Below are 27,278 nucleotides of genomic sequence, written 5' to 3' on the forward strand. Positions count from 1 at the left end.
GGTCTGGCCACACCCCCAGGGCTGGCGGGGGGGCACCACAGGGTCTGGCTATGCCCCCAGAGCAGGGGGAGGGAATGAGGGAGTGGGCAACATCAGCCTCCATCCCCACTGTTAAGACGTCCGGAGCAGGCCCCATCCCCACAGCTTGGGGTGGAGGGAAGGGCAGTGCCCGGGAGGGAGGAGCAGTGGGTGGGGTGTGCTGGCAGGGGCCTGAGCCAGGGCAGAAAGGGGATCTCCCCTCGGGTCTGGAGCTTATCCGGGGGCGGCGGGGATGCTCAGGCAGGGCCCGGGGGTGAGAGGGGAAATGACCGGGGCTGCGGGGGGAGGGGGGTAGGCCCCACAGGCCAGGGCTTGCTCAGCCAGTGCCCAGGCTGGGAGAGGGAACACGCCCACGGGGGAGGGGCAGTGCCGGGTGCCAGGGGAGCGCAACCCACCTTCAGGTCTCGGTGGACGATGTTCTTCTGGTGGCAGTAGTGCACAGCTGAGACGATCTGGGGGCAGAGGCGGGAGTGAGGGCAGCAAAGGGGAACGGCCCCGGGAAGGCGGGCGCCCGGCTGCCAGGCACCAGAGGCTGGCAAGGCAGCGCCTGCTCTGGGTTTCCAGCCCGGCTCTCAGGCAGCCCTCAGCCCCCCGACCACACAGGAGACAGCAGCCCGGCCCCCTCCTCCCACCGGACGCCCCACTCGCCGCGGGCCAGCAACACAGCGGGGCTGCCACCTCAGGCACAGAGGGTGCAGTCCCCTGAGGCGGGCACAGCCAGCTGCCCCGTGGGGCTGCAGCAGGGATCAGGCCGGGCAGCAGAGGGGCTGAGTGCTGATTCCTGCCTCCTGCTGCACGGCACGGCCCAGCCATCACCATGAGGAACCAGGCTCACGCCAGCGGCCCCCACCCTGAGCTACCGCGATGTGCAAGACTGGACGGGTCTCCCACCCTGTGCCCCACAGCGCCCCTGGCAGGGAGAGGCCGGGGTTGGCATAGCCAGGAGCTCCCGCCATTGCCCTGCCCCACAGCGCCCCCTGCAGGGAGAGGTGGAGCTGGCACAGTCTCGAGCTCACCCCACAGCCACTGCCCTGCCCCACAGCGCCCCCTGCTGGGAGAGGTGGGGCTAGCTTAGCCCAGAGCTCACCCCACAGCCACTGCCCTGCCCCACAGCGCCCCGTGCTGGGAAAAGTGGGGCTGGTCTAGCCCAGAGCTCACCCCACAGCCACTGCCCTGCCCCACAGCGCCCCCTGCTGGGAGAAGTGGGGCTGGTCTAGCCCAGAGCTCCCCCTACAGCGCCCCTGCTGGGAGAGGCTGGGGCTGGCGTAGCCCAGGGCTGCCCCCAAAGCTGGTGCCCTGGCCCACAGCGCCCCCTGCTGGGGTGGTCAGGTCTTTTGTCCATCCCCCTTTCCGGATTCTGTCCTGACCTGTCTGAACTTGGCCCGGGCTTCCTTCTCCTTCATCCGTCCGTGCGACACGAGGTAGTCAAAGACTTCGCCTGCGGGGAGGGGTCCCATCAGCAGCAGTCGGCCGAGGTGGCGGGGCAGTGCCAGGGAACCCCAGGCCAGGAGGCAGGCGCCCCCCCACCGCTGGGCAAGGCCCTGGCCAGAAGCAGGCTGTGCCAGGGTCCGTGGCCCCGCCCCCCAGCCCACCCATCTGCGCCCTGCAGCATCCGCTCGGGATGAGCCTGAGCTCACGGGGCAGATGGGAGCCACTGGCAGGGATGGGACTGTGGCCACCCCCGCGTGCCTGCCCGCCTGCCCGTGCCAGCTGGCGGCAGGGAGGCAGCTGCCAGGTGGGCGGCACCTGCCGGGGCCCACTGGCTCAGCTTATTTTAAGCCGAGGGAGGATAATTTTGTCGGGCCGGGCTGTGGGGGGGAGGGGGGATGAGGGGGTGTGGGGGGAGCTAACCACGTCAGGAAGGCCCTCTGCTCAGGCCGGGCTGAGGGCACAGGCCGGGCAGGACTCCTGCCCTCCCCCATTTTCCTACCCCCCCAGCCCAGGCTCCGATCGCTGGAAAAGCCTTTGGGGACCTGGCTGGGCTGGGCCAGGCCGGCTCCCATAGCTTCAGAGGGTCCCAAGGCCAGGCGGCATCCCAGGGTAGGCTGGGTGTGGCCACAGCCCCTAGACTGGAGGGGAGCTGGGGGCAGTGGCGCCAGGCAGAGCGGGGTGCAGAGGGGTCAGAGCTCTAGGGGGCCCAGACGTGCCCAGGAGTGGCAGGGATGGGGGGGCAGTGGGGCAGGCGGGGACGTGCTCACCAGCACTGGCATACTCCATCACCAAGTAGAGCGTTTTCTCCGTCTCAATCACCTCAAACAGCTTCACTGTAGCACAGGGACACAGGTCAGGGCCCGGCTGCCAGGGCGGCGGTGAGCCCCACTGCCCCCTGCCCAGCCCCCCACGCTCTGCTCCCTCCTCACGCACGTCCCAGTGACCGCAGCAGGGACGGGGATGAACCGGTGTCTGGAAACACTGGGGGAAAGGTTTGTGCGGCCATCGGCCTGGGCTTGGCCCCTGCAGGTCTGCTCTGGCCGGTGCTCGGAGCCGGCAGACAGGCCCATGGCTGCACTGCCAGGAGCCCGAACCCGCTGGGCTCACCCTGGGGTGCCTGGACCCCTTCCCTGAAACAGATGGGTCACAGCCACCCTGTCTGCCGCCCTCCTGGGATGGGCCCGATCCACCCCCTCAGCGTCACCACAAGACCGCCTGACTCCCACCCAATGCCCATCCCACCTGCCTAACAGGATGGCCCCGATCCCTCCCCCTGGGAAAGGCCTGGGCCCCAGTAGCTGAGGGACCCCTGGGGCGCTGCCCACACTGCCACAGTGCCAGGGCCCTGACCCCCTCAGCTGGGCCAGGTGGAGCAGTTGTATTTTTGGGCCCCAGAGCCAGGCCCCCGTCCCCCGGCTCACCGATGTTGGGGTGGTTCAGGCCCTTCATGATCCGCACTTCCCGGAAGAGCTGCACGAGGCAGAGAGACGGGGGCCGGGGTTAGTCTCACAGCTCCTCTAGCCCGCAGGGCCTCTGCTCCTATGGGGCACCAGCTCCGACCCAGCCCGACAGCAGGGGTTGCAAAGCGCCCTTCCCCTCCGGGGGTTCACCGCTCGGATGGTGGGGGAGGGGCTGGTTTGGGGGCAGGGGAGGGGCGCGGGAACTTCCCCCTCCGGGGGTTCACCGCTCGGATGGTGGGGGAGGGGCTGGTTTGGGGGCAGGGGAGGGGCGCGGGAACGTCCCCCTCTGGGGGGCACCGCTCGGATGGCTGGGGAGGGGCTGGCTCAGGTTTGCACTGATGTACTCTCTGCTGGCAGCTGCTTTGACCTCCGAGTCGGGAGCTAATTAGCAGCCCCTGGAGATGCCTCCCGAGTGGCTGTTACCACAGCGACCACCCTGGCCTCTGGGCACTAACTCAGAGCTGGGATTTGGGGGGGTGGGGAGCCAGGCGGGGGGCGGTCGGTTAGCATGGGGGGGTGCAGAAGCCGAGGGGGTGCTGGGGGGTGTCCTGGGTTAGCTGGGCGGAGAAGCAGGGCAGGGCAGGTGCCCAAGGGAGGGGGACCCCACCGCAGCGAGGGGGGCAGGTGTGGGGTATGGGTCCCCAGCTCCCGCTGCAGGGCCAGGCATGGGGGACCTGAACACGGGGCCTGGAGCCCCCTCAGTCCTACCCCTGCCCCAAAGAGCACAATGGGCTCTTTGTGGAGCCTGGGAACCCAGCGGCTGGTGTCAGAGCTGCAGGAGGCAATCCCTGTGCAGACCGGCCTGGGGCTGCTGATCCTCCCACCCAGCCCAGGCCCCAGCAGCACGTCCCCAGCCCGGGCAGCACCCCCTCAGCAGCGCATGGGCCTGTGGCACCAGCAGGGAGCGGGGACTGCTGGGCCTGCCCCTCCTGGGGCTACCCCTCCCTTCCAGCCCCCCACTCACCTTCTGGAGGCTCGTAGGGTTCAGCTGCGTCTTGTCAATGATTTTTATTGCAACCTACAGACAAAGCAGATTCTGTCTGGGGGGAGAGGGAGGGTCAAGCGCTGGGTGGCCCCGCCCCCCACTTCTCTCCTTGTGCCCCCCACGGCGCCCCCGTCCCCCCGCCCGACCTCCTGCTATACCCAGCAGCGCCTAACACCTCACCCTCCCTGGCCCTTCCCTGCATTCCCTCTCCAAGTTTGACAGAGCTGTTGGGCCCCCCTCTATTCACACAGCTCCAGAGAGCCCCCCATTTCCATCACCTACCCTATGGCTCCCCCTACTATCTGTCTGGCCTCCCCACAGGGGTGCCCCCTGGCCTCCCCACTGATCCCCTGCACAGAGCACTGCCCACGGATCCGCCCCCCATGTCCCACGCCCCTCTCCCAGGACAGCCCCATGGCTCCCCACCATATGCCCTGTCTCCTTCCCTGCCCTCTCCCAGCACTGCCCCATAGGCCTCTGCCCACCCCTTGAGAGTGCTGCCCCCCTGGCTCCCGCCCTCTCACCTCTCTGCCCGTCAGGATGTGCCGGGCCAGCTTGACCTTGGCGAAGTTGCCCTTGCCGATGGTCTTGAGGAGCCGGTAGTTGCCGATGTGGGGCTGCTCGTCGGTGCAGGAGGCGATGGAGTTCCGGCAGCGCGCGCCTAGCGATCGGCTGGACCACGACGAGCCCTTCTCCGAGCGGCTGCTGGCCAGGCTGGAGTGCTGTGGGGAGAGCAACAGCATCACCGGCGGGGGCACTGGGTGCCATTGGCAGAGCCCTAGCTCCCAGCATCCTGCTCTCAGCACCATGCCCCATGCCCCTCCCAGAGCTGGGCGGGGAACCCAGGAGTCCTGCCTCCCAACCCCTCTGCTCTAACCACTACAGCCCACTCCCCTCCCAGAGCTGGGACTAGAAACCAGGCGCCCTGGCTCCCAAGCCCCCTTCTCTAACCGTTAGACACCACTCCCCTCCCAGAGCTGGGGAGGGAGCCCAAGCAGCCTGTCTCCCAACGCCCCCCCGCTCTAACCACTACACCCCACACCCCTCAGCTCCTCCCACCAGCTGGGATAAGTCAGTACAGCGCCCCTGCCCCAAGGGCCATGTGCCCAGCTGAGCACGAAAGCCCAGTGGGGATCCCATGCTGCCAGTCTGCGGTGGGATAATGGTGCACCACAGACCGCAACCAGGAGGGCGGGAAGATGCCCTCCATATCCTCCACCCCCTTCCCGGGCACTGGCCAGGGGGGAACAGGATCGTGAGTCCCACCCTGGGAAGGGACCCTCAGTGGAGGAAGAGTCGCTGAACGTCCGGCCTGGCCTGGCTGCTGGAGCCCCTGCCAAGCCCTGGGGTTGGGCACAGCACTGGCACCAGAACCTGCCCAACTGTCAGAGCCCCCTGCTGAGCTTTGGGGTCAGGCCCAGCCACAGGAGCAAGGGTGGGGCACTGCTGGGGAGTCAGGGGAGGGGAGGGTTGCAGCCAGTCCTGCCGGGGTCACAGCAAGCCCAGCCTGTTCAGAGTCACTGCCCCTGCCAGTTCCTGCAGCCTGTGCCAGTCCCGAAAGCTGCAGCTCCAAGGAGACTCCATCCATTCCCTCCGGCCCCGGCCCCTGTCCCAGCTGCACCCTGCTGGGGAGGGAAGCAGAAGCAGGGGATGGTGTCAGGAGGGCCCAGATAGCGAGAGTAGCTCCTGGGACCCCCAACACCTGCCATTGCCCCCACACAGCACTGCCAACCCCCACCCTCGCTGCTCAGTGCTACGTGCTCCCTGTTCTGCAGCAGTAAAGACCCCCCCCCCCCCAAATCCCAGCCTGAGCCCTCACCACCCTGCCAAATGCCCCGTGTTTGCAGAGCTGCCGTCTCCCAGGCTGGCAGCGAGGGGGCCAGGCCCAGGAAGCCGATCGTGTTAATGAGCTCAGGCGGCTCGGCAGAAGGAGCTCAGGGATGGACACCGGCAGCACAGCCCGCAGGCCAGGTGGGCCCCCAGCGCCATGGGAGGGGGCAGGGCTCAGTGCCACATGGTCCCACAAGCCCGGCACTTCCTTCCCAGCACTGCAGGGGGCCCAGCGCTCAGTACTCCACAGCCCCATAAGTTGGGCACCTCCTTCCCGGCACTGCGGAGAGCTGCAGCACTAAGAACCCAACGGCTCCTAGCCTGGGTACCCCCCCGAACTGAAGGGGAACCCAAGTGCTCAGAACCCCCACAGCTCTGCAAGCCAGGTATCCCCCTTGCACCCCCCTGCCCAGCACCACAGGGGATCGGCAACTGCAGCCACTCCAGGCAGCCTGCGGGACATCCTTAGGCAGAAGAGAGACATCAAGGTAAGGCAGAACAGACTGGCCAGTGGCAGGACCCCACTCTGGTTTTGTCTCTCTGCCCCTTCAGCTGCTCAGGGGCAGGAAAGCTTCATGCTCGCTGGGTGGGTGTAGCCAAGTCAGCCCCAAGATGGTGGCCAGCCAACGAGAGGGAGGTGAGGGCTTTTATTGGACCAACCGACAGCTGATGGTGAGAGATTTCCAGCAAGGGAGGCCTTCTCCAGGGCATGGAATAGCTCAGTGGTTTGAATGGTGGCCCTGAAAACTCAGGATTCTGAGCCCAGCCCTTGGGGATCCCCAAAGCAAAGCTCATCAGTGAAGAAATTGCTTTGCTAGATTCCATGGTGTTTGGGTTGGTTACAGGATCGGTGATGGCAGATGTAGTTTCCCCTTGTGCTGTTGGCCATCAGGTTCCCTTGCTGAAGCCAACTGCAGCATTCAGGAAGTTGGTGCTGGTCCAGGAACATCCTGGAGAGTTTAATGGACAAGTGGTAGCTACTGAAGTTGTACTGGAAACCCAGGTGGGAGTCCAGGCTGCCTGCCCACAGGGTGAAAACACCATTGTGGTTTCCCAGGTATTTTGTCGCCTGTGCTGCATTTCTCCAGAAATTCTTCCACGTGGTGCCCCCATACACCGGGATACTGTCCTAGCGCCCTGCGCTGGTCCCATGGATTGGGACAAAGTGGTGAACGATGACTATTTTGGATGTGGATAAAAGGGGTAAGTTTGGTGCTGCGTTTGGGGCAGACAGCTGAGGGTTGTCCATCCTCTCGAGGCAGGCAGGGTGCCTCCATTGTGAGGGATGTGGTGTGCGGGAAGGTGATGAGGGATGTGTTCAGAGGAAGGCTGTTAATGTTGCAGAGTTTCTGCAGGAAGTCCATTGTATCCTGGAGGAAATGTGCCCTTTGTGTCCTGAGAGGTTTGAGGATAGTTTCTGAGTGTGCTGATATTCCTCCGGTACGAGTTCCCAGGCCGGATACAATCAGTCTGCCTGAGTTCCCTCACTTGCACACCTTGGGAAGCAGGCAGAGGGCCCCCAGGGTGGGCTTGAGGCAGGATGAAATGGCAGAGTTTCTCTTGGAGTCGTCTGGGGGAAAGATTTGATGATATCCTTAAGTTTCTGGGTGAATTGTGGTGTTTTCTCTATGAGAATGTTAGTGTCAGAGAGCTGTCACTTGGGTTGGCCTTGCTGACCTAGTCGTTGTGATTCAGAATTACAACCGTGGCCCCTTTATGGGCTGGTTGGACCAGTATCTGGTCTTGTCCTCCTCACAGCAGCAGAGTTGTTGTGGCGGACATGCTGCTTGTTGACTTCATAGTCAGTGATTTTCCCTGAAGCAATCAATGTAATGATCGAGCGTGTGGTTGTCTACTGCACAGGACAACCAGTTAAGCTCCCCCACAGATCAGGGCTCGGCAACTCAAAATGGCACCAGACCGTGCCAGAACCACTAACACAACACTAGCAGCCCTCTCTCCATTGCTGTGATGATCACTGTTCCACACAACACACCTTTCAGGGTCCCTGGGTCCTGGCCATGCCTAGCATAACGCACACCTAATGCCCCAGTGATACGAATAGTGTGGGTGAAACCAGAATGAACTCACTCAGAAAAAGTATAAAAAGACACAAACACAGGCACGTCACCTGGGATGAACGATTTTTGCAGAACGATCCCTCCGTATCTGACCTCTGAGCCCTTCCGCACGCAGGCATCCTACACAACCCTTTCAAAAGATGAGCGTGGGAGCTAAAATTCATAACTTTACTAGACAGGGTCATAGGACAGATCCTGGATTTATGGCTCATTACAACAATCTGTAACCCACTAACCCCTCCTTTTTATCCTCTGGCTCCAGGGTCACTTCACCTCAAATGGTCTCTTTGAACATGGAAACACACAATATGCTGGGAACTACACAGATAGAAGAGAACCGGCATAAGTAGTTAACACATAACAATCTGTTCCACCTGGCATTGAGTTGTGACCCTCAGAACGTTTCCCAGCCCTGAGGAACAGCCTTTGTCTTGCTCAAAAGCTTCTCTAGCCCACCAGCAGAAGTTGGCCCAACAAGTTATCACCCCAGCCTCCTTATCTCTCTAAAGCTCCGTGTAAAAGTTAGGGCTAATCCTGGGGTCAGCAACCTTTCCGAGGCAGTGTGCCGAAATCTGACCTTTTGACCTCTATGTATGGGCCGAGTGCTGGTGACACTTTTTAAAGTCACTAATAGTCCCTCTTGCAACAGCTTTGTGAATAAATGAAGATGCAGAGCTGTACCATTTAGGTGGTGGTTGGCAGCATTAGCTGGTCCTTCACTAATCCGCAGGCAGCCTGGCTTTTAGCAAGCTCCTGGCTGCAGTGGGGAGGAGCAGGGCTGAGCTCTCACCTTGCATGCTGACGAAAGTTGGCTCGCATGCGTGCCCGAGGTTGCTGACCCCTGGGCTAGTCGACAGCAGAAGCACTACGTCGGCATGTCTGGTGAAGAGGCTGTAGGCTTGCGGAAGACCATAAGATGGAGTAACTTGGGGGCAGTGGCTTATTCACACCACAAGCAACATACGTAATACCGAAGTTAGGGATGGTTGTACCCCTGGCCTAAAAGCTCAGAGTTTGTGAGCTCCGCTGGTATTGCAGACACCCAAGGCCTCTCAATCCACCGTCACCCTCCGGGAGTTTCAGCCAGAACTTTACCACCCGTGGGAACGTCTCCTGCTCTGCCCCAGGAGTATTTAACTCTTCAGTGCTATCTGGGCAGCAAAACCGAGTCCTACGCACCCTTCATACAAATTCCCACCTCTGTCCCACGTGGGCCCCTGGAAACCCAGTGTCCCTAGCGCTGGGCTTCACAAGCCTAATCTGCTTTTAGCCAATGCCTGTGTTTATAAGAGCAAACTGAGCACCTGTGTCCCGTCCTTGGGAACAGACCTGAGGCCCCCCCCCAGGTCACAGGCAAGGCTGGACATTCACACCCACCACACCGTGCTCTATTGTTTGGGCTGACGGGGGCCTGGGTAGCAGCAGGCGACTGTTAGACCAGAGGGGGATGAGCGTCACACTTTCCAAAGGGTGGTGTGACAGCAGAGAACTGGCGAAACTCAGGGTCCCTGTGTTCCGTTGCAAGCTGGGGAGGGGAGGAGACCGTTAGAGTGATAAACTCTGTGTCCCAGTCCATCCTTGCACAGGTGCTGATCCCCCTTTCAGCCACCAGGGGCTCAACCTGCCCTGTCCGAGGCCCCACCCTTGCACCACGCTTTTCCCCGAGCCCCCTGCCCCTGCCTGCTCTTGCCCCCATCTCTTCTTGGCCCTGCTACATCCCTGCCCCACCCCCCTGAGTCCCCCCCCCCGAGTGCTGCCACGAGTCATCCCCATGAGGGGAGAGTGCCCCCTGCTAAGTACTTGCCCCCCCCTTAGTACAGTGCCCCCAAGTGCAGCAAGGATCAGCCCTGTGAAGGGAGAGCACCCCCTGCTGGGCCCCCGTCCTGCTCCCTGTGGCACAGCACCCCCTGCTGGGCCCCCACCCCCTCCCTGCAGCACAGCGCCCCCTGCTGGGACCCCCAAAAACTCACTCCCTGCAGCACAGTGCCCCCTGCTGGGCCCCCGTCCTGCTCCCTGCGGCACAGCACCCCCTGCTGGGCCCCCACCCCCTCCCTGCAGCACAGCGCCCCCTGCTGGGACCCCCAAAAACTCACTCCCTGCGGCACAGCGCCCCCTGCTGCTGTGCAAGTCAGCCCTGACTGCGTGGCAAGAACGCACCCTGCCATGCCTGGCTGCTCGCCGGCCGTCTCCGAGTGGCGCCCTAACCAAGCTTGCCCCTCCTCAGGCAGAAGGAGAAGGGGCAGCAGGAGACGCCCGCCCCAGCACATCACGCTGGGCATTGGCACCGCCTGGCACTGCTGCCCCTCTGCCTCCCAGAAAACCCAGCGGCGACCAGGAAGCAGAGAAGGGAAACATCCCCCTCCCCCTACGCCACAGCTGCCCCTCCCCCCGCCTCACACCTCCCCCGAACCCACCCCCTGCCCTCCCCTCCCCAGCACAGGACCCTCCAAACCCTGTGCCTGGGGGCTGGCCAGCCCCTGGGCCCCTCCAACAGCCAGAAGGTCTCCAAGACACCCACGGGGGACCACAACGCCACCCCCATCAGGAAGGTGAAAGGCCACCTGCCCCAGCCCCTTTTCTGCCCCCTTTCCTCACAAAAGGCCTATCACAGCCCCCCCCACCCTCATTTCAGCAGTGCAGGCAGGAGGCCAGTGGCTGGCACCAGCTGGGGAGCCCCATGTCACAGCTGCAGCCAACACATCTGCCAGAGCCCAGGGAACCCCCAGCCAGCCCCCCCCCCCCGCCCCACGGATGCCCCAGAAATGCCCTGCCCTGGGTAGGTAGAGCAAGGCCGGGGGGTGGGTTGGCATGGGCGCTGGAGGAGTGGGGGGCAGAGAAGATGAAGGCTGATAGGCCGGCTGGCTGGGCCACGGGGGGGGGGGGGCAGAGGGAGGGGGCACACCTGGGGGGGCAGCAATAAGGTGCCCGTGGGCCAGGAGGAGGGTGGCACTTGGCAGGGTACCGCTGCACCCACAGCAGCCGTTTCCCTGGGAAAGGCTGAGCGACCTGCAGCTGCAGCTCCATGCCAATCGTTGCTGTTTCCTTGGAAACGCCCGCGTGTGTCTCTGTCCATCCGGCCTCACATCTGCTCAGCCCCTGCTGGGCCCTGGGAGCTCGGCACCCGGTAGCTGGTTCGACCCCAGCTAAGCAAGAGCGCCCCCCTCCCGAGCCTGGCGGGCTGGGCTCAGGGCCAGCACGGAACGACCTCCGGTCTTTGCTGGCGGGGCCAGAACCTATGGAGCCCACCACGCTGCAGGAGTGCCAGCCCCAGCCCACAGAGCACGCAGGCCTGGCAGACCCCTCCCCGCCCCATGCGAGGCCCAGCCCCTTGTGACAGCCATGTATGAGCCCCGAGCCTCACAACGGCTGGGCCCTCCTACACAGCAGGCTGGGCTGCCCTGCCCTGACCCCCAGGGTTGCCTTTTCTGAACCCTACGGGCTCAAACTTGCTGGCCCATACCAACAGCCATGGCCCCCACCCCAGGCTTCTCCCTCCCAGCCTCAGCCTGGCATCCGGCACCCTCTCCACCTGGCAGCAGGGCCCCACTGTGCCACAGCTGGCGTTCATCCTGCAGCAACATGCTTGAGACCACTAAATGACAACCGTGGCCTTCTCCCTCTTCCTACCTACCCCGGCAGGACAGGACAAGACAGAGAGACAATGATTACAGGTCCAGAACGGGGTTTCCCAAACTTTATATAGTTGGAACCTGGTTTTTTTCAATACCCTTTTTTGCAGCCCAAAAATATAAACAGTGAATGAAAAATGAATCAATTTTCACTGTTTATTATATATTCACAATAATAATAGCACATAAGTATTTTATATCAAGATTTATGTTATGTGCCTAACTTACTGTTATTACAAAGCAAAGCAGCAGAAACGTAAATGATTTATTCGGCAATGGGCTTTCAGATCTGATGAAGTGGGTCTGTCCCACGAAAGCTCATCACTGAATAAATTATTTTGTTAGTATCTAAAGTAATACATTTCTGCTGCTTTGTTTTGCTGGAGTACAGACTAACCCGGCGACCTCTCTGTTATTACTGTTATTACCTTAATTATGCAGAAAAATACGAAATGTACCAAATTAATGGGAGTGTGTGTCACAACTTGTATATTTTCTTAGGACCAGTAATTTTTTTCCAAGCACAGGTACTGGGCCACGGATCACACTAGGAAACGCTGGCCTAGAGGCCCTGACCTACGAGACAAGACTGAAAGAATTCCAATTGTTTTGTCCAGAGAAAAGGGGCATGCCACAGCAATTTTCAAGTACATGAGGACAGAGAAAAATTATTCTTGTTAACCTCTGAGGACAGGACAAGCAGCAAGGGAATCTGGACATCAGGAAAACCTTCCCAGCTGTCAGGGTGGTTGAACACTGGAATAAATTGCCAAGGGAGGTTGTGGAATCTCCATCATCGGAGATATTTAAGAGCAGGTTAGACAAACATCTGTCGGGGATGATCTTGGTGCTTAGTGCTGTCGTGAGCTCAGGGGACTGGACTTGACGACCTCTCGAGGTCCCATCCAGTCCTACGATTCTATGAGCCAAGGCAGAACCTGGGCCGGAGGGAGGTATTGCCAGTACAGGAATATCAAACAGGACGATCTCTAGGAAACTGAAAACTGGAGTAGAATCATAGAATACTAGGACTGGAAGGGACCTCAAGAGGCCATCGAGTCCAGGCCCCTGCCCCAACGGCAGGACCGAGTAATGTCTCAACCATCCCCGACAGACATCTATCTAACCTGTTCTGAAATATCTCCAGTGATGGACATTCCACAATCTCCTTTGGCAACTTATTCCACTGTTTGACCACCCTGACAGTTAGGAACTTTTTCCTAACATCCAACCTAAACCAAAAACTGGGTGTATCGGCAGAGCACAGGATGACTAGGTACAATGGATTCAGCCGTGGAAAAGGTTAAGTCAGTCCAAGAATGCATCCGGTGAGGTATTTCCAGCAGAGCTCAGGACACGTTACACCAGGCATGGGTGAGACCTCCGCTGAAGTTCTGGTCTCCCACGTTCAAGAAAGACTGAGCCAAAAAGGAGCAGGTACAGGAAGGAGCTGCTAGGAGAGTCCAAGGAATGGAAACCCTGTGTTACACTAACAGGAGAATCAAAGAGCTTGGTTTGTCAGGCCTAACCAAGCGAAGGCCGAGAAGAGATGCACCTGCTCTCTGTACACACAGCACCAGGACAAACGCCAAGAAGGGACAGGAGTTATGTACAGCCAAGTACAAATGGTTAGAAACTGCCCATCAGCAGCGTGAGGCCTGAAAATTATGTGAAAGCTTCTAACCATCACAGAAGCGACGTTGTGGAGCAGCCTCCCAAGAGGCAAATTTCCTACCCGATTTCACAACTGAGCTTGATAAGATTCTGGAAGGGATGGGATGAGGAGACTGCCCCACATGAGGCACGCAGCTGATTGGAGGTATTTGCTGCTTGCCGTCACCAGTGGCCAGAGATGATACAGGTCCAAGATGGGGCTCCATCTGCTCAGTTCTTGGTTATGAGTGTAACGGCCCATAGGCAGACTCGAACCTGAGACCTCTGGAATGTCGCGCAGGTGCTGCTACAGTTTGTGCTAAAAGGCAACTGGCTCTCAGCTTAGGCTGTCAAGGACACTCATTCTCTCTCTGTGACGTGGGCTGGATGCCACTAAGTGGGACAGTGAACCACAGATTGGCGTGTGGGTTACAAGAGGACACGGGTGTAACAGAACCCTGCACTTACCACTGGGTAACTCAGTGGAACGGGTTCTGCCGAGCCCCTCTGCAGTAAGGAATCCACTTCTAGGGCAAGGAGGCTCCTGTGAGAGAGATCTCTGAGATGACCGTAGCACAGGTGAGCTTGATGACAAATGACATCCAGGGACTGCTTGTCCACTGCTATCACCTGCCAAGCTGGTAACAAAAGAATGCTAAGGCTCTTCCCTGCCAAAACGGGTGCTTGAATGCACCATGGCAAACAAGGCGGTTGGTGGTTCTCTTGGTGCATTCTGATATCACTCTGAGCGCAAGATGCGGAAGAACACAATGAGGAGTTTGGAGGAGAATGGGGCCATTAGGTCTTTTGTTGCTTGTGCAGTGATGGATGTGGCCCTGGATGGAAGAACGGAGGTGTTCCAAATCGCTGTCGGTGGCGGGCAGCAGGACTCACGCTTGGGTGCTGGTGGGTACCTCCTCAACAATTGTAGTGTGGCTCTGGGTTCATCGAGGGAGTGGTGGGAACGGTTGGTCTTCAGATTGAAGAGATGAGATTCATCAAAGGGGAGAACCTCTGTGGTACTCAACAGCCCCTGGGCATGAAGAGACACTCACCACATCCACCGAGGCCTGGAATGTCATCCCCCCATGCGTACGTCCTCCTCCAAGACAGAGGTTCTCAACTTTTCCAGGCTACTCTCCCCCTTCAGGAGGCTGACGAGTCTTGCAAACCCCCTGTTCCACCTTACTTGAAAACGACTTTGCTTACCAACATTACAGGGTCCCAGCCTGCTCGTACTGAACGAGGATTGCCTTTCCCACTGTTAACATACAACTCTGAAGGAAATCGACCGGAATATAAACCTCGTACTTACATTTCGGTGTATTGTCTATAGAGCTGTATAAACCAGTCATCGTATGACATTTTAGTTTCTGCTGACTTTGCTAGTGCTTTTTATGTAGCCAGCTGTACAGCTAGGCAAATATCTAGCTGAGCTGATGTACCTCCGGGAAGATCTCTGTGTACCCCCAAGGGTACACATATCCCAGGCTGAGAATCTCTATTCTAAGACCGCCTGAATGTGGGCACAAGCATTCAGGGGACGCCTGTTTGCCAAGTCCACCAACCTGACATATCACTTATTAGTCTTTAAAGTGCTACAGGATGCTGGTTTGTTTTGCTAGAGTACAGACTACCCCAGCGACCTCTCTGTTACTATTCAACTTGACCTAAGTTAGAAAGTCACATTTGGCAAACTGTGCCAGGTAATGGGAAAGTCAGAACTGAAGGCTGGCCAAGACGACAACTTTGCAACACAAGAGATCCAGCTGCTTACTCTCCTTGTCTGTCTGGGCTGCTTTGTCACTGGCTGTATCACAAAGGAACGGGGCGAAGGGAAAGGGAGGTGAGAAAACAAACTCAGACTCTTTTGCTGACACACAATACCCCTTCTCTGCCCCTTAGGGGTGGATACAGAGGTGGCTGGAGTGTGCCAGACGGTTTGGGTTGGTTGGATAACAGCATCATGGACTGGTAGAGATACAGTGGTTGGTACTCAGGCATCCACAGTCTCAAAAAGTAGATACTTTTTGTCCTGTACCACCTCCTGTGAGACAGGCGGAGTGGCTGCAGCCTCCTTAAGAGATCCAGGAACTGGTCATCAGCCTGGAGCGAGGAGGGAACAGAAGACACAGTGGTGGCTGGAGATGATGAACGGAACCAGTCCTGCTCCAGCGGTACCGTCAGAGCCAGGCCCAGCAGCTTGTCTTCCAACTCTGGCTCCGAACACCTTCTCCAGGACAGTGGGAAAGGAAAGAGGGAGGAATAGGAAAGTTCCAGCAGGGGACACGGGGGACAGGACCCACAGCACAGCCCAGGAGAGGGATCCGGCAGATGGTGCAGAGGTTCCCAAGGAACTGGGCGCCAGTGGTGGAAACTAATGGTATTGCCATGGAGTTGGCAGAGCCTTTGGATGGTTGTATCTACAGTACGGGAGGGCCAGTCCCCGTCCTGTATCCCAAATCCTCTGACACTGAGAAGTCAGATCCTGGTTTGAAAGGTGTGGAGGATGTGAAGTTCCCAAGGCCCTAGAGAGACACAAGCTCCCCCAAGGAGTGGTGCAAGATCCAGTTGGAACCAAGCCAGACTGGAGCACTGCCTTGGCACCGTAGCTTCCCTTGACTGAGGGAGTGCCAACCTGGAAGGTGCATACAGCTCAGTGGACAGAACCGACGGATCCAGCAGTCCTTGCCACATCTTGTCAGGCCCGTGAGAACGGCCCACTGCTCTGCAGCCAGAACATAGGTTAGGCACGTCAAGCTTCGCCGCCTTATTATTCACATGCTTCCGTGCCTCATTAGGCCCCGGCACAGGGCCCACTGAACCGGTACTGGCAGAACTGCACTAGGTCTCCGTGGTAGGAGGCACGTTCCTGGGGTTCTCAGGAGGACCTGCAGGGACCGGAAGTGAGGCGGAGGGAGGAACTGCAGGTTTGGGTCTGACGGCCGCTTGAGGTGGTTCTCGGAGCAGAGAGCACAGCCTGCCTGGGCACGGCTCGGAAAGAAGGGGCAGACACGGCCTCTGGAAGCAACAGGGACTTCTGCCAAACAACCACAGTTGAGAACAAGTACAGGCAAGAATTTCAGATCTCGAACTCCGATGCCTTTCTCGTAACCCAGTACCCAGACCACACCAAATTAATTATGTTCAGAACTAGAGAGTCTTTATTTTAAGTGCATCCCAGAGGGACAAGAGGCAAGGCGAGCACCGGGCCACGCGGTGGGGAGGAGAACTGAGAATGGGGTTGGGTCTGCTCCACCCTTTACCACGTCGGGTGAAACGTGTGCCCACGGCCCTGCGGGGTCTGCTACTTGCAAAATCCTCAGCTCCAGCCGCAGGGTGCTTGGGTAGAATGCTCCCTGGAGTGCTGATACAGAGCAGCACTCCAAGAACGTGTCCACGGAGCCGTTCAGAGGCTCTGTCGGTCGTCTGGAGAGACCATCTCTGCCAAAGAGGGGGATGGAGCTACTGAGCCAGAGGCTGCTGCGGGCGTGGGTCTGCGGCAGTACCCACTGTAAGCTTAGCACTTGTGTGGCCTCCCCGGTGAGATTCAGGTGCTGCCCAGCTAGTTAGCAGAGCACCCACAGCCTGTGTTCCTATTGGTGGTGAACACCCGCACTTGCCTTGGTGCATGTAAAATTTATTCCACCCTGAATAGAAAAGATTAGAGGGCACACTGATCTGAAGCCAGGCCCGTGGGGCTAGGAGAGAGCCCGCGTTAGCAGAGGGCACTGCTGCCAACCCCAAATGAGCAAAGGCCAGTCACCTCCAAGTCCCAGCCTGTGGTTCGGCGAGGTAAGTGGCACCAGGGAACCTGTCCTACCCACAGTGATGTTAAAGACACCTGGCCAAGCTGGCCTTGGCACAGGTCTGTGCCCAGTGCCCTGCCAGATGCCGCAGAGTCAACCCCAAGGCCAGCCAGAACCCAGAGCCACCAGGTTGCACAGCTTGGTGTGTGTCACTCTAGTGGCTGCCTGTACGGCTGCAGAATGAGTAACCGCTGTCCTCTGTCCCAGCGCCGTGGAAGGGGCTGGCCCAGCAGCCGCCTCCGAGCAGGTTCTCACTTAGCGTGAACACCCTCAAGTGCTGGTGCGCCCTGCCACGGGCTCCGTCAACAGGCAGCCAACGGTGCGACGTGGTTGCTAAAAAAAGGACACGTGCTTCTGGGATGCATTAACCTGAGTGTTGTGAGCAAGACACGAGGAGCCGTCGTTCTGCTCTGCCTCAGTCCGAGCCTTGTGCCTAGTTCTGGGCACCACGCTTCAGGAAAGGTATGGGGACACTGGAGAAGTTCCAGAGAAGGGCAACAAAAATGATTAAAGGGCTAGAAACCAGGACCTGGGAGGGACGAGTGTAAGAACGAGGCTTGCTCTGTTTAGCAGAGAGGGGATTTGATAGCCGTTTTCCAGTGCCTCGAAGGGTGTTACAAAGGAGAGAGAAAAATTGTTCTCCTTGGCCTCTGATGTCGGACATGAAGCAATGGGCTTAAATGGCAGCCAGCGAGGTTTAGGTTGGACATGAAGAAGAATTTCCCACCAGGGTGGTGAAGCACTGCAATAAATTGCCTGGGAGGTTGTGGAATCTCCATCACACGCCTGTCGGGGATGGTCTGACGGTGCTTGGTCCTGCCATGAGGGCAGGGGACTGGACCCAATGACCTCTCGAGGCCCTTTCCCATTCGAGCGCTCTGTGACTCATGCTGGGAAGGGGAGGGGCTGAACAGCTGGGATTCCCCAGAGGCACACAGGAGCAGGGGCTGGGGGCTCACACGTTTGCCAGGGACCCAGGCTGCAGCCTCGGCGCTCACAGCCAGAGCAGCCAGCGCTGTGCCACTCTCCGCCCAGTGTTGCTGGCAGTCTGCGTGCGTTGTGCCCAGCACCTGGCCGGGCCTGGGTGTGCAGAGACAAGAGCGAGGGATGGCCCCATAAAGCCCAAGGCTCGACGGCTTCGTGCCACTGTGGAGGGGCGGGTGGCAGGAGCTAGACCTGCCCCACGCCCACCCCACCGGGGTCCCTTTCATTTTTTCCATCCATGGGCATAATACATTTTCTTCTGGGCACCATGTGCGGACGTGCACCACCGACAGAAACACACACTGCCGGCTGCGCGTGCTCTGCTAACCAGCTGGGCACCACCTGAATCTCTCCTGATCGGCCGCCCGAGCGCTCAGCTTACAGGGAATATAACTCACCACCAGCACTGCCTCCTCCCCTGCCCCCTGAGGCTGGCATAGGGCCAAGGGGGAGCCTCCTTGCACTGCCCGCCTCCTGTGGGTAAACTGAGGCCGTCAGCCAGGGGCACTGAATGAAAGAGACGGCTTTCGGGCACAGCCCACGCACAGGGGGCGGCAATCCTGAGCGCCAGGGCTCCCTGCCAGCTGGGAGCTCGGGTGGCTGTGCAGGAAAGTCCAACGCCGCCCAGCGGATTAGCAGAGCGCCCAGAGCTCGTGTGTCTACGGGTGGTGCACATTGCGCCAGCCTTGGTGCAGATCGGAAAGTTTATTCTGCACACGGTTGGCACAGATTAGAGGTAAGAGGTGGTTTGTCCCCATCCCACCCTGGTGCTGCCACTGCCTCCGATCCTGGAGCACGGCCAGAGCCGCAGAGCCCTGCCCATCCCAGCACAGTCAGGTTTCCCCCCCCTCCTGGAGCAAGCACCGGCCTGCAGGAAGTCCTCCGATTCTGGCAGCACGACCCACCCCGCCAACTGCACCGCGGATGCCGACCCCCCCCTCAAGCAGAGGCAGCACTTCAGGGTCCCCATCCCAGCAGTGTTGCCCCATGACAGAGCCAGGGGGCCAACCCTCCCCCAGTGACTCCACAGGAGCTCAGAGCTCTGCTCTCCCGTGGATGCACACCCCCCCCGCCCCAGTGAAAGGGGCACCCATGCCCCACCCCCAGCGGGTAACCAACACACTCAGCTACCTCACTACATCAGCCTCGCCCTGCGCCCGCCCGCCCGAGCCGGGGCCCACTTGGCTGCATCCGGTCTCCAGTTCCGCGGCTCCCCCTCCCCATCGGCTGCGGATGCTCAAGGCGCGGTCAAGCCTAGCGCCAGGCTGGGCCAGGGGACATCTGCCTTGCAGGAAGCCGCAGCTGTCCACTTGAGTTACACTTACGGAGCCCCATGGGGCCAGGGCGAGGCCGAGCCCCCTGAACTGCTGCCCAGCAGGGACATGGGTCAGGAGCCAGTCACTAGCACCTGGCATCGCCCAGGAAGGCCACAGGCTTAGCACCCCCCCGGGCTCCTTTCTCACGCCAGCTGCGATCCCCAAGCCAGCCACACTACTGGGGCCGGGGGAGAGGGCACCTCTCCCAGGGGAACCCCCTCTCCAGCCCTGTGGAAAGAGAACGCCTGATGTGGAGGGAACCAGGGGACATGAAGATACAGTGCCCCCTCTTCCCGCCCCCTGGCCAGGGCCCTGGTGAGCTCTCTGGACCAGGGCCGCCGGAGCCGTCACTGCGCACCCTCACAGATCCCCGGGGCGTGGCTTCTGCACGGCCCCTTTGAAAAGTAATTTAAACTCAAGCTAATTAACGGCTGGAGCGGCACTTCCCCGAGCTCGCTGCGCAGAACGGGCAGGCCGAGCGCGGAGCTTGACTCGCCCCGGCGGGCGGCCCCAGGTGCCATAACCCGCCCTGCACTGCCACGGAAGCCACGGTGGGCGAGGGGAAGCTGCCTGCCTGCTCCCAACCCTGGGGCCTGGCAAGGGGATGGCTGAGTGTCCACGAGCCAGGCCCCAGCTGGGCTGCAGAGCTGAGCTTCTGGGGGCTCGTACCCCTCATGCCGGCCGGCTCAGGTCCAGCAGCTGAGACATGCACACAGCTCACGTACAGAGCATCTGGCTGGGGCCCAGGGAGCTGAGCTGCAAGCCGGGCCCAGCTGATGCAGATCTAACCCAGCCCCTCCACCAGCGCTCTGGGGCAGGGAGCACCCATCCCAGGCCGCAGCAGGGGATTGCCCCACCCTGGGCCAGGCTTGTCAGGCAGGAGCAGCCCTGGGCCTTGAAGGATAGCATCTCCCTCGCCAGGGTGGTGCGGCAGCAGCCTGAGCGCCAGACTCAGGTGTAGCTACGCCACCCCTGCAGTCAAACGCAGCCCGGTCCTGTCTGCGCCTCCCCTGCCCCGGGGCTGGGCAGGGCACCTGGCTTCCAGTGCAGCACCCCAGCCCTTCCTAGTGGCCGAGGCTTGTGGGGGGTGCCAGCCAGCGCGGCGTTTAACCCGGCAGGAGCTGGGAGTGAGCAGCAAACACATGGGAACGCAGCAGCCTCCCCTGCCCAAGGGCTCAGGGCTGGCTGCCAGGGTCCAAGAGCAGCCATGGGAGGCGCTGCACAGCTGGGGGGTGGGGGAGGTGCCAGGTCCAGGCAGGGCAATGGGGCACCAGCTCTTTAGCCATGCCAGACAGGCACCATGCCAAGAGCAGGAGACGCCCAGAGCTGCAGCAGAGAGGGGCACTGGCAGCAGGGCACAGTCTGTTCCCACTGGCCCAGGGAGCCGGCGTTCAGAGGCCAGGACGCACCCCCTGCCCGAGGCCGTGCACTGGGGGCTGTTCTCCCAGGCCGCACCTCCCCTCGGTCACAGCAGCGAGCCCCCCCCCCGGCCCCTCCCCCACGCTGGCCACCTCCAGGTTAGCACCCCGCCCCTCCCCCACCAGCACCGGTTCCCTCCCTTCGCCCTCCCGGCTCCAGCAGGGGGCGCTCCTCAGCCCGGTCCTGGCAGGGAGCTTCAGGCCCGGGTCTGCACACAACTTAACCGACTTCGGCGCCTCCACATCCAGGCCCCCTGGGAGCCCCGCAGCCCCTCCAATGGCAGGGTCCTGCCGCCCCCCCACTCATGGGGGCCTGCTGCGACGTGGCAGTATCCCAGCCGCCCATTCGCCAACCTCTCCTCTGGCCCCCATGCCCCACCGATGCCCCTCACTCCCGCCCCGTAGCCCCCAGCTGTGCCAGCGCTGGAATCCAGCCCCTCATGCCGGACCGGTACCTTCCTGCCAGCCCCCTCCTGGCTCCCCCAGCCCCACAGCCTTCCCCAGGCCCTTCTCTGTCGCCCTCAGGCCAGAGGTGCCCAACGAAACCGAACCACTCGCTGACCTGGGCACGAGGCAGACGCCAGCTCCCTTTCACAGGCGGCGTGGGCTGCAGCATCGCCCACTCCCTGCATGAGCAACGGGATCCAGGGCTCCAGCCCCAGCCCGGTCCCTCGGCGGGGGCCGCAGTCAAACAGCAACACATCATGCAGGAACTGCTGCTCCTAGACCCCTTCGCTCTGGCCATGGGAGGCAGACAGCAATGCATGCTGGGATGCCACGTGAGCCCTTCCGGGGGGGGGAGGGAGGGGGGTGGTACTCGGCACCCCACCTGGCCTGAGTCCATAAATAACCCCCTGGATTTGCAGGCTGGTGGCCTTCGTCCCGCCACGGGAGCAGCTGCAGGGACGGAGCTCCGCCAGGCACCGTGTCCACGGTACGGGGCAGAGCATGGAGGGACAACACAGAGCCATGCCCTCAAGGCACAGCCTAGTGAGAATGGGGCTGGTACTGAGGCAGCTGCCCCCCTCTGAGCTGAGCAGAAGGGTGGCTTGGGAAGACTTTGGGGGCCCAGCTCTCCCCTTGCTTGGGCACTGGAGCCACTCAATAACCAGGCACTTCCCGCAGGCCTCCACCACAGAGCTCCACGGCTGTCCAAGCAGCCAGTGAACCCTGGTACCTCTGCTAAAGAGCTGCTTCTAGATGGCAGCTAAGCAGGCTGGAATGAACACACAGCTTGGATGGGAGACAACAAGCCAGAGGTGTGCAAAGTGGGTGGTGGCCCTTCAGTGGGGAGGGCATGACTGGGTGTTGGGCTTGCTCACCTCATTACAAATGCTGAGATTTGTTACTGTTCCGCACAGTCATGCTTCTAGACTAACTCAGAGTTTTTTTCCATTCTACAGACTTATTTTCTTACACACGCCAAGAGGGATTTGTCCCATACAAACATACCTGAAATGTCCATCAAGTTGGATGACATTAGATGGATTAGGGGGACTCTGCTAAATGCAGGAATTTAAAGCAGGGCCCAAAGTAAAAAGTTTGCTCACTCCTGCTCTAAGCCAATCTAATTTCCTTCTCTCCCTCAGCTTCCTGACTTAGTGAATGGCAGCAGGAGAGCGGCAGCAGGGACCCCCTGAGTGAGGTGTCAGCCACCATCACGTGGCACCTGATAGACAAACAGATACTTTGGAGCATGAGCTTTCGTGGACAAAGACGCCCTTCAGCAGACGCACCTGATGCTCCAAAATATCTGTTCATCTAACAGGTGCCACAGAACTTTGGGTTGTTTTTGAAGATACAGACTAACTCGGCTCCCTCTCTGATCTTCGTCTTCCAAGACGGCGGTTTTCAACCAGGATTTCGCCAGGAGAGGAGGGCACCTTCGACAGCCTCAGCCCATCTGTGGGGGCTGCAGATTGAAGCTTGAAAACATCATAACCAAACTAGGGCCAAGGGGTCCCGAGACAATTACTGTAAGGGGAGTGAACTATTGGCTGGCAGACCAAGCACAGAGAGTGGGTTTGCTGCTCAACGGGGAGGGGGACGGGAGCTATTTAGCAGGGTTCAGGGTTCCCTCTAATTTTTTCCATCTGTGGGCAGAATAAATGTTACGTGCACCAAGGGATGCATGGATGTGCACCTCCACCAGATACACATGCTGCCTGCTGCAGGCACTCTGAGTGATCACCCAGCGGATCAGCAAGCACTCAGCTTACAGGGAACTCCCACAGGGTGCCAGGCCGGGCAGGAGTCAGTATTGTCAGGACTGATGCAGAGGACGGCGTGAAGGGCAGGGTTATACACCCTGCAGGAGTTGCCCTGCTGGAGGGCAGGATGCGCTTTGGAGGCTGGGATCAGAATTCCGAACAACCCTGACAAACCAGAGAACGGGGCTGGATTTTTAAAGTCAAGTGCAAAATACTTCACATAGGCAGGGAAAAAAAAAAAAATTACAGGCAGTCATGTAAAGTAGGGGCTGGCTGGGGGGGGGCGGGGGGGGAAGGCTGCAGTAAGGGAGCCGGCGTCCAGCGGCTCAAAACACTCAGGATGAGCCGACAACGGGAGGCAATGCACCAAGGCCAATCTCACGCTGGGTGCGTCACCAGGAGAGCCAGAAGGCACAGGGGCTCATTGTCCTGCTGTGCTTGGTCCTGGGGCACAGGGCGGGCAGTTCAGCAAGAGGCTGGGTCCGGTTCTGGGCACTGCATTTTAGGAAAAATGGGAACCACCTGGAGAGAATCCAGAGCAGCGTTCCCTGTAAGGTGAGCTCTGGGGTGGCCACCCGGGAGAGAGACAGGTCCTGCCCAGCTGATTAGCAGAGCATCCACAGCCAGCAACTTGTTTCTATTGTGGTGCACAGCCACACATGCCTTGGTGCACATAAAATTTATTCTGCACAGGGACAGGAAAGATTAAGCAGAACATCAGTCCAGAGAGCAACAAAAACGATCCAGGGGTTAGCAAACCTGAGCAGGGAGAACAGGTAAAAACAACTGAGCAGACAGAGTCCTGAGAGAGGCTGAGAAGAGGCTGAACGGCCATCAGACCGGCCAAAGGCCAAACAAGGCAGGGATGGACTGTCAGCCATGGTGGCCAGAGGCCTGATGCAGCAGCGAGCCGGCTCTGGATTGGAGAGGAGGCCAGGCCATCGCGCAGTAGAAGGGGAGCCCAGCTCTGGGTGGGGCCGGACTCCCCAGCAGGTGAGGGATGGTTAGGTTGACTGAGCCCAGTCTCAGCACAGGCACTAGATCTGATGACTTCTCCAGTCGGGTCTCTTCTGGTCCAGTACTTCTCCAAGGGGACCCAAAGGAGAATGGGAGGGAGGACACCAGCACCCATGGGTGCAGAGCCTGTACTGGCTTGGGAAGCCCCACTTCTGAGTGCCAGGGCGGGGGGTGGAGGGCTTGCTCAACTCACTAGGAAGGGGACCGGATGCCACCTGGTACCAACCCCCTAAGTGGAGTGGGGCACAGAGCTCTGGGTTGGTGCCAGGTTCTGGGAAGGACTCCTGGACCCTGCCCCCAGGAGGGCAGCACAGGGGGTTGAGTCACGAAAGTGGGAGACCGGGAGCCCACTTTGCAGCACCAGAGGGGGCAGGGCAAGGGCCTTCTCTGGAGGAAACTTCCTTGGACACCCACGTCCCAGCCGGGCAGGGGAAAAGCCCGAGAGTAGTGCAGTCTCAGAAAACCACTTCCCCGAAGCCAGGGACAGGGGGCGGGCAGGGTCACTGGCGGTGGTGGAAAACTCCCACTCCCTCCGCCCCAGAGCTCACTGGTGAGTCAAGACAGCCCAGCCCACAGTTATTGCCTCTGCAGCTGGGGCCAAAGGGGGCAGCAGCAGCAGCAGAGAAGGGCACAGCCAAAGCTGCGGGAAGAGGGAGGCAGGAGCTTAGAATCTGTGAGGGGAGTGGAGCAGAGGTGGCAGAGCTGGGAAAGGAACCCAGGCGTCCTGAGGGGTGGGGAGTCAGGTGGCTAGAGCCAAGGGAGCTTGGAAGGGTCACGGCTCCTGGTTTGATCTCCAGCTGTAGGTAAGGGGGGGCTAGAGAGTTACAGGACTCCTCCCCCGCACCCGTCTGACTCGCAGCATGACCCAGAGCAAGTCACTTCCCCCCGCCTCAGTTTACCCCAGGCAGGTGCCGCTCTGCTGCTGTTCTGGTGGGGGCTGAGGAGCAGGCCATCTCCCCAGAGCAGGCTCCTTTCCGAGGGCAGACAGCACAGGGCCACGATGGATTTACTCCCCACGCCCATCTCCAGTGGCCACAGGCAGCAGGTGCCCAGACACATCTGGGTCTCCATGGGTGCAGGGCCATTGTGAGGACTGAGCTGTCCCTCCACACAAAGGCCAGGAGCAGGGCCAGCTCCCCGCAAGCTGAGCCGGGCTCGAAGAGGGCTGCCCAATGTCACGCACAGCAGCCAGCAAGGAGAGTGGAGGGGTTCATTGACTGGCGCTCCAGGGGATCCGCATCCCACATCAGGCCAGGTGCATGCTGGGAGTATCCAGCAGAGGCCATGCCCCAGCCTCCCCATGGCTCAGCCCAGCCTGGCAGAGCGAGGGGACAGCTCAGCCCAGCTGGAAGGAGGCCACCCCGAATGCCTTCTGCAGGGGCTCCACACCACGGCACTGACCACGAAGCAGCCCTGCCCAGAAATCCCAGTGCCCCCCCAGGCCACGGGGCTAGGCCAAGAGAAACCCCATGTTCGCCGCCCCAGGGTCGAGACCGGCGTCCCAGGGTGCGGAGGGTGCCAGCGTAGAGGGGCCCCCCATGCCCACAGCTCCAGGAAATGCCACCTTGGTTGCTAAGGAACTACTTTTCCCTGGGAAGTAGATCCAGTGAGGGGCAGAGCGGCTCTGGAGACTCCATGGCAATGATGACACACCGGCAGGCGGGGAGGCCCGGGCCAGCGGGATTCTCCGCTCCCCTGACAGGGCGCAAGGCGGGTGACGTGGGGCGGGGGCTGTGCCTGCAGGCGTGAGGCTGGGGTTGTGCACCTTGGGGGGGCAAGAGGGTCTCCCTGTGGCAGAAGGGTGTGAAAAGTGTGTGTGTGCAAGGTGTGCGTGTGCAAAGCACACACGTGCAAGGTTTGCATCAAGGTGTGCGGCAGGCCGGGCTGGGTGAGCAGCCCCTTCTCCAGCTCTGCACCACAGGGGGATGTCCCGCTCCACCATCCCCACCCCACTCCCTCCTTCCACTCACACCCCACGGAGCAGAGCCCTGCTGCAGTGGATTAAGGCCTGGGCGGAGCCAATGCAGGACCCCCCCCACCTCACACGTGGTAGCCCCCACCCTGCCCACAGAGACACCACGTGCCCCCTCACGGAGGCAAATGTCATTGCCGACCTTAGCAACTCCCCTGCGCCCCCAGCCCAGCCCAGCCCAGCCCAGCCCCTCTCCCCCGGGGGGGGGGGCGCCTAAGGCACTAGCTGGATGGGAGCCAGAGAGGCTGGGGGGCAGTGGCCCCTCTGTTAGCCTCGCCCTCCCCGCAAGGCCCCCCCGGCTGAGCCTTTGCAGAAGCACCATGCTGCAGGTGGGCGCAGCTGGCAAGGGCCGGGCCCCAGCAGCCTGCCCCGCTCCCTGCACCGAAGCCGGGCCCCGCTCAGTCCCTGAAACCTGGGGCTCTGCCCCAGGCCCGGGCCCCGCTCCTCCCAGGCTCCCTACACCGGGGCCGGGGCCCCGCTCCGCTTCTGCAACCCGGGGCTGTGCACCGGGCCCGCGCCCCCCCGCCCCTGTCGCCGGAGCTCTGCACCGGGGCCGGGCCCCCTGCATCCCCGCTCCGCCCCGGCTCGCAGACAAGCTCTGCCCCGCGGCGCGCCGGGCCGGGCCGGGCGGCTGCAGGGCAGGGGACGGGGCCCCGGGGAACAAAGGGCCCAGGACTCACCGCCTCCGAGTTGCGCTCGTTGCCAGACGCCAGGGCGGTGCGCGAAGACATCTTCCCCGGGCGGGGGCTGGCGCGGCGGGCGCTACCAGGGGCCACTCATGGCCCGCGGGCCGGGCCGGGCCGAGCCGGGCTGGGCTGCAGCGGCGGGGGGAGGGTGGGGGCCGCGCCGCCCGGCTCCGTGCGCCCCAAGGGCGGGGGCGGCCGGCACCGGGGCGCCGCCCGCCGGGAGGCTGCTGCCGCTGCCGGCCCCACGCGGTGCAGGGGGAGCCGGGCCCCTAGCGCCAGCCGCGGGCTCCGGCCGGGGCGCTGCGGCGGGGCGCCATGGGGGGGAGGGGGCGAGCGGGGTCCCCGCCTGGCCGGGGCGGCTGCAAAACAGCGAGAGAAAGGGAAGGAACCGACGTCAGGGAGCGAGCGGGGCTGGGCCGGGGCCACCCCTCCCCCCGCCTCTTAAAGGCGCAGGCGGAGCGCCCCCACGGCCTGCTGGGGGGCCCTCCCGCCCCCCGCGCCGTGTCCCCTGCCGGGCCCGGAGGCGTACGGCCGGGCGGGCCGGGGAGAGAGCCGGGGGCCTGGGCCCCAGCAAGCGGGGTGCGGCACAGAGCGCGAGCCCCTGGAGCGCCGGGGACAGCGTGGAGAGAGGGGCGGGGTGGGGTGGATGGCGCGGGGTGGAGAGGTGGGTGGGGCTGTGTGGGGATGGAGGGATCAGTGGGCGGAGGGATCGGTGGGGTGGATGGGGTGGTTTGGGGCATGGATGGATGGGTGTGGGG

At 61.3% G+C, this 27,278-nt stretch overlaps 1 protein-coding gene across 3 annotated transcripts in view; it reads right to left on the bottom strand.

The window, feature by feature from the left end:
• The window catches only part of MARK4 (microtubule affinity regulating kinase 4), a 42,220-nt gene extending 15,330 nt beyond the window's left edge, over window positions 1–26,890 (bottom strand). For 2 of the 3 annotated variants that reach the window (XM_075016155.1, XM_075016156.1), the window contains exons 1-7: window positions 26,515–26,890; window positions 4,440–4,637; window positions 3,895–3,948; window positions 2,892–2,940; window positions 2,238–2,303; window positions 1,407–1,477; window positions 435–491 (exon numbers count right to left, since the gene is read on the bottom strand). In XM_075016155.1, the coding sequence (XP_074872256.1) occupies window positions 435–491; window positions 1,407–1,477; window positions 2,238–2,303; window positions 2,892–2,940; window positions 3,895–3,948; window positions 4,440–4,637; window positions 26,515–26,565 (546 nt within the window). In that variant the 5' untranslated portion in view covers window positions 26,566–26,890. Of the gene's footprint in view, window positions 1–434; window positions 492–1,406; window positions 1,478–2,237; window positions 2,304–2,891; window positions 2,941–3,894; window positions 3,971–4,439; window positions 4,638–26,514 lie in introns of those variants that run through there. The other variant, XM_075016157.1, reaches the window with a different exon arrangement.
• Between the last annotated feature and the right edge of the window lie 388 nt (window positions 26,891–27,278).

The sequence above is a fragment of the Carettochelys insculpta genome, chromosome 22 (assembly GCF_033958435.1).
Source record: "Carettochelys insculpta isolate YL-2023 chromosome 22, ASM3395843v1, whole genome shotgun sequence".
NCBI lineage: Eukaryota > Metazoa > Chordata > Testudines > Carettochelyidae > Carettochelys > Carettochelys insculpta.